This window comes from Anarrhichthys ocellatus, unplaced genomic scaffold (genome assembly GCF_004355925.1).
Source record: "Anarrhichthys ocellatus isolate YVR2014 unplaced genomic scaffold, GSC_Weel_1.0 scaffold35, whole genome shotgun sequence".
Classification (NCBI taxonomy): Eukaryota; Metazoa; Chordata; class Actinopteri; order Perciformes; family Anarhichadidae; genus Anarrhichthys; species Anarrhichthys ocellatus.
In genome coordinates this window covers 4,417,398-4,429,472 of record NW_022280065.1, presented here as the reverse complement: position 1 = coordinate 4,429,472, position 12,075 = coordinate 4,417,398, and the positions used below count along the sequence as shown (strand labels likewise).

Here is a 12,075-nt window from a genome sequence, read left to right as displayed (position 1 = left end):
AAAACGAAATTAAAGATTTTCTCCCCCTTACATTGTCCAACAAAGCCTGTCAATTAGGACTTTGGGAATATTCACACTGTATACAAAATAGTGTTTGTAAGTTTAAAAATACTTAAAATGTTCCTCCAAATCCCAATGAGAGGTATCTTTTTAAGACTACGACTTATGGTGTTTAGACAGTTCTCCCACACATTGCCATTAAACACAGCCTGATGCATGTGACAAATACAAACATCTACCGTTATATTTCTTACATCCATAGAGACGTTTTATGTGAATGGCACATGTGATGGCATCCCACTGTCTGTGCAGAGAGCTCTCGTGTCCGATGCAGTGGTCGGGATCTAGAATATGGCAAGTGGTTGGCATGGCAACAGGAGTCAGGTGTGCTTGCACGTGTGTGTTGTCTGTGCACAGGATTTGATATTCATTTATACAGACAATCATCTGTTTGAAAAAAACAAAACGTATGAAAATAAGGTGTTCATGTGCGCATGCGTGCTAGGGTAGCCTATACATGTACACTAATGAGTTCAGTGTTTCCTGACACGGTATGCACAAACATAAAATTAGATAAGAAAAAAAAGCGTAAATAGAACGGGCTTAAATGAGAAAATGTGCGCAAAAAAACCTCCAGATAGAATGCGTTAATGTGCTCGTGCGCTCGTGAGGGTTTGCATGGGGGAGGGGACCCCTGCACATCGCAGTGTGTGTGTGTGTGTGTGTGTAGATGGCGTGGGCTTCTCTCCTCGCCGCACAGCATCATCACTCGGTTCACACCAACAGCCTCGTACGCATCATCATCCTCATCCTCCTCATCACCATCTCCGGGCTGAAGAGGGACCACATCGCAGGAATAAAGGTGAGCTTGAATATAACATGAATAATACATAGCGACGTATTTCGTTTTTCTAGTCTGAAATATGTATTTATATTATTGCATGAAGACATCTTGAGTGAGAGACGACGGGCGTGTTCTCCAACCGTTTGCTTTCTACAGCAATTAAGGTCGATTTTGTGAATCGAGTGGAGGGCCGATAATCGAATCCAAATCGTGACAAACTGCTGGCAGTGAGATTTCTGAGAATTAGCACAGATGTCAGGATGCCAGCGAGCAGACAATCGGCTGCTATTATGACAGATGTATGTTTTAATCCGGCCGTATTTGTGGGCTGTGTAAATTGGCCTGTTAGCGACAAGGCCATTTTTTTTTCTTAACATCAATGATTTTGACTAAATTGGAAGCTTAAATTCGCACATATTTAATCAGACTCTTGAATTCACATTCTTGCTGCCGCTTTCAGGCAATTGCTGCTATTGAAACACATCAATCATGTAAGCAAATTAAATATGATAACTCTTTTATAAATCGGCCTGTGTGAGATACTACTATTAGGAGAACGGTTGGTGTTATTTCTACAGGGTTATATGTTATCTTCAGGTGTCCATATTATTAGGCACGCCACTTGATATTCTGGTAGAAACCCCCTGGTGCTAATAAGCTTGCTTGGCCTGGCAAAGGAAATGGTGCTGAGGCCGATTGATTTTTGAATGGGGGAGGAAATTAAGACAAAAAATAAAAGGGTTGCTCAAACCAGAGAGCAGGGTAATATCCATCTTCCTCATCCTCATCCTGCTCTTTACTGACAGGGCTGTGTGTTGCAGGCTGCAGGGGCCTGTAGAGATGCTGCCAACTTGACAGCAGGGACAAAATGAGAAAAGTGGGTTTAAAGCCTTTGTTTGAGTCTGACTTGCGACCCCCTAGTTTCTGTATGAAAAGAAGTAAAAATGGAAATTATTTAATGAATTTGTAGGTTACTTGTTGCATTAAGGATTCAGTAGTGTGCTGTCTGCCTATCTGCCTACCCATCTATTCATCCATCCAACCATCTAATAGTCATTGCTGACCTTAAAGCACATTATTGAGTTTATTGAGGTTCATACTCCGACAGAGACTGATTATTTTATAGCATTTGGTCCTCTGAAATGAACGTGCTTTGCTTTCTGTGTTGTGCAATCACTGTCCTGACTACAGGCCTGTAACTGATTGAGTCCGAGGCATTATTGGGTTAGTGTCCGACAGTTTAACCTGGCTGACCAGGCATGTGGGGTTCCTTTGATCTGTACCAGTAAATCTGCTCATCATGCTGACAGTGAAGGATCTGTGACTGGTGAAGATGTGCAAATCTAATTTTAAATAAACAAATTTAAACGTATTGTGCTTTGGCCAGAATATGGATGCTGGAACAGGTAGAATGTATTTTTTTAGATAATTATGAATATAAAACCATGATACAACAACGTGGTAGAAATAGGAGTCTTTTTGAACCTACTCTTATGTTCCCCCCTTTACAGCACTATAGCGTGATTTTGGTCTTTACTGCACCACTTAACAAACAAGGATTTGGTTTCACATTATGATTAAACAAAGGCATCAATAGATAAACAATTAGTCTGCACAACTCGGGGCTGCAGCTGTCACTGCGGACATGGACTTCATGTACTCTGTATTTGTTTATGTTAATTTGGAAATTTGAGCAACCTACAGAGCAGTTTTGTCCTTCTGTAATTGCACATGGTGTGTTTTAAAGGCTTATGCTAACATTTTTAGGCTGAAAGTTATCTTTATTTTCACTGTTTTTACTCCCCCAAAAATAAAAAAATATGATGGGATTCAATATTTCATAGTATTTTGCTGTTGGAGTGTGGAGGAGGCTGTGAAGTAGCATTTAGACTCTCACAATTTACAGAAAATGAAAACGAAAGAAATGAGAAAAAAAATGTAATACCATAAAATTTCACAGGTTTCTTTTTGTGGCTGACCCCTGACCTCAGCGTTTATGAAACCCTTTCTGAGGTCCTGTTCTACCTGGCAGACATTTATAGCCCTGACAGCCCATTATTACCCGTCAGACCTCGTTCCCGAAACAGCGGTCAAAGGGAGCATAGCAGTGATGTCTCTCATTCTGTCTGTTGTTTCACTGCACTGCAAAATCAAAGTGACATTTTGTTTCATTGCACGGCGACCTCACAGCATCCTAATAAAACAACATATGGATGTGGGTATCGTCAGTGAACTACACGAGTCAGTGCCTTTTCAAAAGGAGATGTGATACTGCAGCAAACAGTTGAAATGGACATCAGCTTTACGGCGTCTTTTTCTTAATTTCAAGCCTCATTTGTTTTGGAACACAGCTCCTCTGCACTCTTTCAGTTTTTGAATTAAGAAACGTATACAGTATTCTTCAATACCGTAAATGCATTTTTTTAATCACTTAAATGATTGAAAAACAATATATTTTAGTGCAGGATTTTGTGAGCAGTCTTTAAAGGAATTAATGACGAGATTATAATACGTATTACAGGATTTTCTCATAAACAGTGATCTGTAGGGCCTTCATTGATCCTTTGGAGTATTACTCACATTACAGTTGAGTCATGGTCAGATATATTATAGATAGATAGATAGATAGATAGATAGACAGATATAAACTTTATTCATCCCCAGGGGGAAATTAGCTCTTCACCATGAAATTCTGCACCAAGAAACATCCATTAAATATCACTCTCACCATTCAAGCTCTCGATGTCTCACCCTGGAATTACTGCTCAGGCCCGTCTGTGACTCAGCAGTGAACACATGCTGGGCAGATATGGAAAAGCAACAGGTCTATTCTGGAAAGACGTCATTAAAGGCTGGTTAGGTGGTTTGGTTAGCTCAATGAAAAAAAGAAGAATGATCGGCACAAAGAAAGAGACGCCCCTCCTAAATAAGACACCTAGGAGACACTTATAATAAGAGACACATTGTCAATGCATCGTTTTTTTGTTTTATTGTCTTTGTGGTAGTTTTGCGTCTCCGTCTTTGTTTCTTTGTAGTCGTTTTGTGTCTCTTAGCTCAATTTTGCACCTCTTTGTAGCCATTTTGCCTCTATTTGTTGTCACTTTGTAGTAAATTTGTGCCTCTTTGGAGTCATTACGTGTCTCTGTGTATTGACTGACTTTCCTAAGAAAGTAATTGAATTTCATCAGTCAGACAGAGGCACAGGCCCGGAGGGCTAAGGGCTCAGGGTCCATTCAGGAATCCATCCAATGTAATAGGTCACCAGAAATGTGCAGATGCTTTTGAAGCTCCTGTAAAATGCCTCTCTCCACTCAATGCAGAAATAACAAATGACATAAGACTGACCATTTTCTATTTCCATTTCCTCCACAGACGTAAAAAGAGCCTGTTGTCAGTCGACCAATCTTCAGCTCGTGAGGTGTACCCTGAACATACTGAAGCTTCAGGTGGCCTCTCCATCTTTGAACACGTTTGCATCTTCTGAACCTCTTTAAAATGGAGGAAGGCTACCAAAACCGGACTGCCTTCATAAAAGGCGCCAAAGACATTGCCAAAGAAGTCAAGCGGCAGGCATCTAAGAAGGTCGGCCGTTCAGTGGATCGTGTGACCGATGAGTACAGCAAGCGCTCCTACAACCGGTTTGAAGAGGACGGTGATGACGATGATTACCCCACGCAGGGAAGCCAGGACGGGGGCTATTACCGTGGAGACAGCCAGGCGGCCAACGAGGATGAGGGCGGCCACAGTGACTCCACGGAGGGTCACGATGAAGATGATGAGATCTACGAGGGCGAGTACCAAGGAATTCCCCGGGCCGAGTCAGGCAAGGGCAGCCTGGCTGGAGGTCCGGGCTCGGTGAGGGCCGGCGCTCAGCAGTTCACAGATGTCGGAGTGTCCGAGGCTGAGAGGAGGAAGGACCAGGAAGAGCTGGCTCAACAGTACGAGACCATTTTACAGGAGTGTGGCCATGGGAGGTTCCAGTGGACCCTGTACTTTGTGCTGGGGCTGGCTCTCATGGCAGACGGTGTTGAGATCTTCGTGGTCGGGTTTGTCCTGCCCAGCGCTGAGAAGGACATGTGCCTGTCTGAACCTAACAAAAGCATGCTGGGTAAGACTCTTTTACAGTGTCTCCTCCTTCTGTTGTATAGGTTCTGGTTTGGCTGTGTCACAAATGCATGTTTATGTTGCTTAAATGATGAGGCTTTCTATTGCCTATATTTTTGTTACAGTCAACAAATCTCCAAAACCAACCCACTAACAAGTATTGGCTGGGAATTTTATTCCTCTGAGCCTTAGAACTTCATTGTTGTCCAAAAACTATTAAAACACATCAATGAGCCAAATTCTGGGCCACGAGTTCCTTCGTTATCATGAACATGCGTCCATTGAATCAATCCTATATGGACATCATCCTGCTGCCGGAACAACTAGTAGAGCACCAAATGTGCATTAATCCAGAGCTGAAAATAGTCCTCAAAGAAAGTTTGCTAAAAAACTACAGTGCCCAGCTGTTAAAGGAAACTACTTAGCCTTTAAAAAACAACAACAGTATATTTGTAACCTGTTTTTACAGACTTATTATTGGTTTGGTGAGTTCATGGGATTTATCGACTGTTAGAGAACCTGTTGTAAGTCCAGCTGTCAGCAGAGCATGAAACCGAAAAGCCCATCATCTCCCAGTAGGAGCAAAAAAGACAGAAAATAGTTACTTTTTAATAGTTTGATTTCCTTTGCTCTCTCCACAGGTCTGATTGTATATTTTGGGATGATGGTTGGTGCTTTCCTCTGGGGGGCTCTGGCTGACCGGATAGGCCGTCGACAGTCTCTTCTCATCTCTCTCTCCATCAATAGTATCTTCTCCTTCTTCTCCTCCTTCGTCCAGGGCTACGGCACCTTTCTGTTTTGCCGACTCCTCTCAGGTGTTGGGTAAGTTGAAAATGGCGTAAAATAGTTTTTCTTATTCTGATCTGATTTGCTTCACTGTTGGATATGTTTTAATTTACAGGGAGTGAAGGTCTACAGTTACAATCCAGGACAAAGGGAAACAAAAATAAATACACTTTTAACAATAGTTCATCTTTTCAGAATATAAACTAATTACATAAATCATAACTTTCAATAATGTATGTATATAGAGGAGTGATTTAAGTAAACTGTAAGCTTTAAGTGAACTATGTTATATGTCTGACTGCACCATTTTGAGTTTAACAGTAGTAGAATAAAGTCTGAATAGAGTCTTTTCATCATTAATAATTCAATGTGGTTTAGTGAAGTGTCAAATTGAGATGCTAAAGTAATTTTAATTTGTGATCACTTTCCCTAGAGCTGCTTTGAGTAAGTTTTAATATATGATGGACTAATGCAAGCAAATAATCCTCAATACAGTTATTCAAACCAAACAAGTGGCTGACAAAGAGTATAACCAATTTAACGATATAATGTATTAATAATAATAGTCACGAAATATGTGGTGTTTCAGGATACTTAATAATGAATACATTAACTTAGCTCTTGGTTCTTAGTACAAAATGCTTTTTATCTGGCAACCTAAACTCTGTGTGCTTAAACTTTAGAAAACACAAGGACTCAGTTGGTTTCTGATCTTTGCAGGATTGGTGGCTCGATCCCCATCGTGTTTTCCTACTATTCAGAATTTCTGTCCCAAGAGAAGCGTGGCGAGCACCTCAGTTGGCTCTGCATGTTCTGGATGATTGGGGGAATATATGCATCTGCCATGGCCTGGGCTATAATTCCACATTATGGTGAGTACAGTGACCAATCCCTGCATTTATGAAGTTATGGTTTGCTACCTCTGCACTGTCCAAGCTAGCTGATCGTCTTCATTTTGACACTTAAAGCAACAGTTTAACATTTTCAGGTAAAATCCCAATATAATAATAAAGTCTTCAGACTGTAGCTTTATATTTAAAGTACAGTCACGAGAGTGGTATCAATCCTCTTATGAAACTCTCCCCCAGAAAACGAATAAGCTAAATGCATTTCACAGAATGTCCAATGAATCCTTTATATTAAATATTTTTGCAGCAAACAAAGTCTTGCATATAGCCAGTGTTCAGCGCTGAAGAAAAGTGCACTGTGGCTGAACTCTGACTTGCACCGAGGGAGGAAAAATAAGAACATGGTTCATACAGTGTCACATCAAATTAAATATATTCCAGCCTGTGCTCTATAAAGATTGATTGTCTGACCTTATCCGTTACTGTCTTGACTCACATTTGTAGGGAAAAGCGAAAGCACAAGGTGTGAGCTCATTTCTTTGTGTCGGTTGTTTTTGTCTTCTCAGGATGGAGTTTCCAGATGGGCTCGGCGTATCAGTTCCATAGCTGGCGTGTGTTTGTGTTAGTGTGCGCTTTTCCCTCTGTTGCAGCCATCGCTGCCCTCAGCGCCATGCCAGAGAGCCCACGCTTCTACTTAGAGGTAAGCAGATGTGCTTGTTGACAACAGTCTGACTGTGTTAGCTGCTCTACTCATGTATGAGTCATTACAAATGTGGAATATGTTGAGTAAAGATGAATGAAGATCTATACATACCAATATCATAGAAAGGTATGACGTTTACTTTTCTTTCTAACAGAATGGCAAACATGACGAAGGCTGGATGATTCTGAAGCAAGTCCACGACACTAACATGCGGGCAAAGGGACACCCGGAGAAGGTGTTTTCAGTGAGTATCTCTGAGAAAATATTGTTTTATTGAATCATATCGTTTAGATTAGCTCACAAGCAACACTTTTACATATCTTGGGTCTTTATGCCTTTACTAGATAGCCGACAGCATGAGAGATGACGGAGGAGGAGGAGGAGGAGGAGGAGGAGGAGGAGGAGGAGAGAGAGAGAGAGAGAGAGAGAGAGAGAGAGAGAGAGAGAGAGAGAGAGGGAGAGAGAGAGATTGGGAATGAAATGCAAAAACGGGTCCTGGCCGTCTTCAGTAAAAGCTGCAGAGTTATTCAAATTGAATCTCCAGGTTAACACCATAAAACCATGAAAATAGTTTCCCTTTTACTCTGAAATCGTTACCCCTCTTATAGATAAGGGCCAAACAACATCTGCTTCCACATTTCCTCCATATTTTTCAGTGTGTCGGCATAATAAAGAAACAACAACAACATGTAGTATTTTCCAAAAGAGGTATTTTTGTCAAACAAGTTGTGAAAATAGAACCAGCTGATTATAGCGCCCAATTAATGTTACAATGCAACTTTTCCACATCTCAAACATTGTTATCAGGCTTTAAATTCACATTAAGTGTCAAACAAGTTGTGGCTTTCAAGAGTGGTAATGCATTCAAATTTTAGGAGAAAAGTAACAATATTATTTGTAATAGTTTGCTTCATCCTTTACCTCTCACTGTGTTATCATGTCTGACATTCCTCTATGGAGGACACACCAACAGGAGGAAGAGTTTTAGGAAGTCTTTTCAGAAAAAATACAAATACAACCAAAATTCATTTCTTGACATCTGGCTAAAGGGCTTGCATCTCTTTCATCCAAGGTCACCACAATTAAGACGGTGAAGCAGATGGATGACTTGGTGGACATTGGCACCGACACTCCGGTCTGGCAACGCTACAGGATGAAGATTATGAGCCTCTCCCAACAGGTGAGTGAAGGAGATTTGATGTTAAGCAGGCAGTTCTGGACCCAAACTGTGACCAAGTTTTAAAAGCATGAAATAAAATGTCATTAAGATCAAATCTGAGATCACTGCTCATTTAAAAATAAATGTGTTAGTTATTGTACCAGAGTATGGAGCTGTGGCCTTTTACAGCTTGGGGCTTGCTGTAAAGACCTCAGTGGAGCTGCATAGGTTGAATGAACCATGGAGGATGGAGGATGGAGGCGTAATGTCCAAGAGTAGCCAAGAAGTTAAAAATGGCGTCTTGTTGCTGCACCACTGCTCCAAGCAGAAACTTGACCACCTTTGTTCCGGATTTTAATTTGCATTCAGCCTACGTTCTGCTGCTCGCCTACACCCTCCATTTTCTTCTGAATCTGCTTCTGCGCCACCTGCTAAATGCCGACTGTAAATAGAAACATTCAAGTTTTACCTCCTATTCATAAACTTTAGTCCAGCACTTTGTTACTGCTCCGACATGTCCGCTGGAGTCACTAAATTGCAATGTGTGTCAAAATAACATAATTTAATCAGGAAAGTTTAACTGAGAAAAATCTCATGAGAAGTCTAAATCTGGTGTCAATCACGGTTTTCTTGTTCACATGTTGCAGATACGGAATAACATTCTTGCCTGCTTCAGCCCAGAATATAAACGGACGACGTTCATGCTCATGGCTGTTTGGTTTTCCATGTCTTTCAGGTAAACTAAAGACTCATAAAACCTTTGCTATATGGGGAACCACGTTCACTTTTCAAAGGCTTATTTCATCTGTCCTGACTCTAAAAACTTTGCAGCTATTACGGTCTGACGGTGTGGTTCCCAGACATGATCAAGTACATCCAGAAGCAGGAATACGATTCACGCACAAAGACCTTCACCAAGGAACGAGTGGAGCATGTCACTTTCAACTTCACACTGGAAAACCAAGTGCATCTCCAAGGACACTACTTCAATGACAAGTAAGTGTTTTGTGAGCTGCCGTTTTTTGGTGAGGCAGTTTTAATAAAACTACAGAACAAAACATTTTGCTGAAAACCTGTGACCTGTTTACTAGGTTCCTCAACCTGAAGATGAAGTCCATGGTGTTTGAAGACTCAGTGTTTGAGGAGTGCTACTTTGAGGACATCACCTCCATACACACCATCTTCAGAAACTGCACCTTCGTTGCAAGTTTGTTCTACAACACAGGTAAACATCCTCAGAAATTCATCGGTGTGTTCAGTATTGATCTGCACAGAGGTCAATGGTGTTATTTTTCAATAATTTTGTCTATAAAATGTCAAGAAAGGATGAAACATGTTTATTAAAAGCACATAGAGCTCAAGGTGAAATCTTTAAATCACTTGTTTTGTTTTAACAGTCCAAAACCCAAAGATATTCAATATAAACCAGCCATAATGATTAATCTATTTACATATCCAGCAAACCAAGAGAAACATTAGCATTCATTTGAAGTCATATTTTTGGCCAACCATCAAATTTTATTCTAATATTCTCCTTTCAGCTCTGTTTTGGTCTCCACCAGCCCCTGAGTGAAGTATCTGGCTCTCTAGCTGCGAAATGCTTCACTATGTTCACACACTAGTCACTAACTGTGTCTGCCTGCCTTTGGGTGCTGGGCAGGTAGCGAACTGTGTGTTTAACAGATTTGTTTTGCTGAAAACAGCTAACGAGATCAGTGAGACTGAACCAAAACAGTAAAGTGATGTGAAACCACAGCAATGAGTTCAAATAGATTAAAACGCTCTGTAGAGCTGAGGGGAAAAGCAATCAGGTGATCATTACATAAAGTCATTTGATACATTGTTAGGGTAAAAATATTGATTATTGCAGTAAAACACTTTAGGTAAACTGTTTTTAATGATCTTTTTATTTCCCACTTTTATTAGACAGCTGCTCAGGAAAAACAATCTGTAATAATTTCAGAATAAATATGAATTTTAAGTAGTTTTTATTGCCGCCTGAAGTAAAAATATAGAAAACATAAAACACAGATGTTCAGCAGGACTGCAACCATGGAAACATTCTGCCTCTAGTATCCCTGGGTTACGCCGAAGAGGGCTGTTGCCCTAGCAACATAAACAAATCCAGACAGAGTGGTGCAATTAGCTGTGAAACAGTGCTTCATGATGACGAAAACACAGATGTAACAATGTGCTTGTTGGATAATCAGAACCAAAGCTTCCTCACCACTTGACATGCCAGCTTGTTTTTTTTCTTTATTTTTCTTTATTCTTCTTTATTTTTCTTTATTTTTCTTTATTCTTCTTCTTTATTTCAATGTGCCTTTTGTTTTGTATGTTTGCTGTTGTTCTTGAGATGTTTTTGTTCTTGAATATCAGCTTCTACCGAAGCAAGTACCAGCCGCAACTTGTTTTACACTAACTATAGCTCATTTATATGTGAATGCTTTATAGGTGTGTAACTGTACACAATAATGCACACAAAAGTGTTAAGTTTTTAGTGCACAGAGGGCATTTGCTGTATGGTTTTGATTTCTGCATGTTTACTTTTGATCGATGTGTCAGTTTCTGCCTGAGAAAACAGAGAAGCTCTTGAATCCCAACAGAAAGCGCCTCAGCAGCTTTTACAGCAGCAGTATCTCCTCATCCCCGAAGCCAACGATGCATTCTTTTATGTTTATGTCATTTGGACATCTTCAAATATACGATCATTCGGCACTTTTATGTCTCCCTTACTCCGTTTAATGAAACTGTTAGTGGTTGTTGGTATGGAAGCAGTTTCAGCAGTGTCATCAGAAAATCCAATCCAGCAGTTTTTGCGGCTGCAGGCATCAAAGTATAAACAGAGAAAGTAGAAGGTAATGGGCCTCGTAACCTCTTCTGTTTTTTCCCACCGTTATTCATTTTTTAAAAGTCAACAGTGATGGATGCTGTTTTTTTACATTTGATCTCTGCCTAAAAGAGATTTTGATTAAAAACAGCTGCTGGCAGAGGATTGGTTGTGTGGTGGCTGTCCTTTGGCTCTGAGATCATTCAATCCGCAAGTGTGTAAGATTTGGTTTCAGGGAGCAACTATGAAGTCAGATGCTCTTCATCCCCAAAAAATGTGCTTTCCATAAGGATGATAGTATAACCACAACAATTATAAATATCATGTGAATATATGTAAAGTCATGTTCAGTTTCATTGATAAAGACCTGATATGATACATTATGTTGTATCCGTACTACAATCTCTGCTATAAAGAGCACTGTCCCTTTTTTGGTTAATATTCACTTCTAGCATCTTTTAGATGATAAACTGTAAGTAAAAACGTAGATTTTACCTGGAAAGTAAGATTTTCCATCCTTGAGGTATCTCTCCTGCATACAGCCCTAACAAACTCTGTAACTATGCCTGCAATGCCTGAGGATTTAAATGAGTGTGTTTCTTTACATTTAAAAAACACAGATTTAAACATGAAACTGTAAAGGTAGGGGAACAAAAGTAGGGTTTTTAAAAACCCATCACCAGTGGTAATCAAACATTTGCATTTATGTCATTTCATTTCTCTAGTATTCATAAATCTCAGAGCAATAACACCTCTCTCTCTCTCTCTCTCTCTCTCTCTCTCTCTCTCTCTCTCTCTCTC

General features: G+C 40.3%; 1 protein-coding gene across 1 annotated transcript in view; it reads left to right on the top strand.

Annotated features, from left to right (window-relative positions):
• Positions 1 to 687: 687 nt before the first annotated feature.
• Positions 688 to 12,075, top strand: part of LOC116393800 (synaptic vesicle glycoprotein 2A-like) — a 17,169-nt gene continuing 5,781 nt past the window's right edge. The window contains exons 1-10 of the mRNA XM_031866422.1: positions 688 to 862; positions 4,217 to 4,952; positions 5,590 to 5,770; positions 6,455 to 6,606; positions 7,149 to 7,282; positions 7,440 to 7,529; positions 8,358 to 8,465; positions 9,092 to 9,180; positions 9,276 to 9,440; positions 9,536 to 9,669. Coding sequence (XP_031722282.1) covers positions 4,340 to 4,952; positions 5,590 to 5,770; positions 6,455 to 6,606; positions 7,149 to 7,282; positions 7,440 to 7,529; positions 8,358 to 8,465; positions 9,092 to 9,180; positions 9,276 to 9,440; positions 9,536 to 9,669 — 1,666 coding nt within the window. The 5' untranslated portion in view covers positions 688 to 862; positions 4,217 to 4,339. The remainder of the gene's footprint in view (positions 863 to 4,216; positions 4,953 to 5,589; positions 5,771 to 6,454; positions 6,607 to 7,148; positions 7,283 to 7,439; positions 7,530 to 8,357; positions 8,466 to 9,091; positions 9,181 to 9,275; positions 9,441 to 9,535; positions 9,670 to 12,075) is intronic.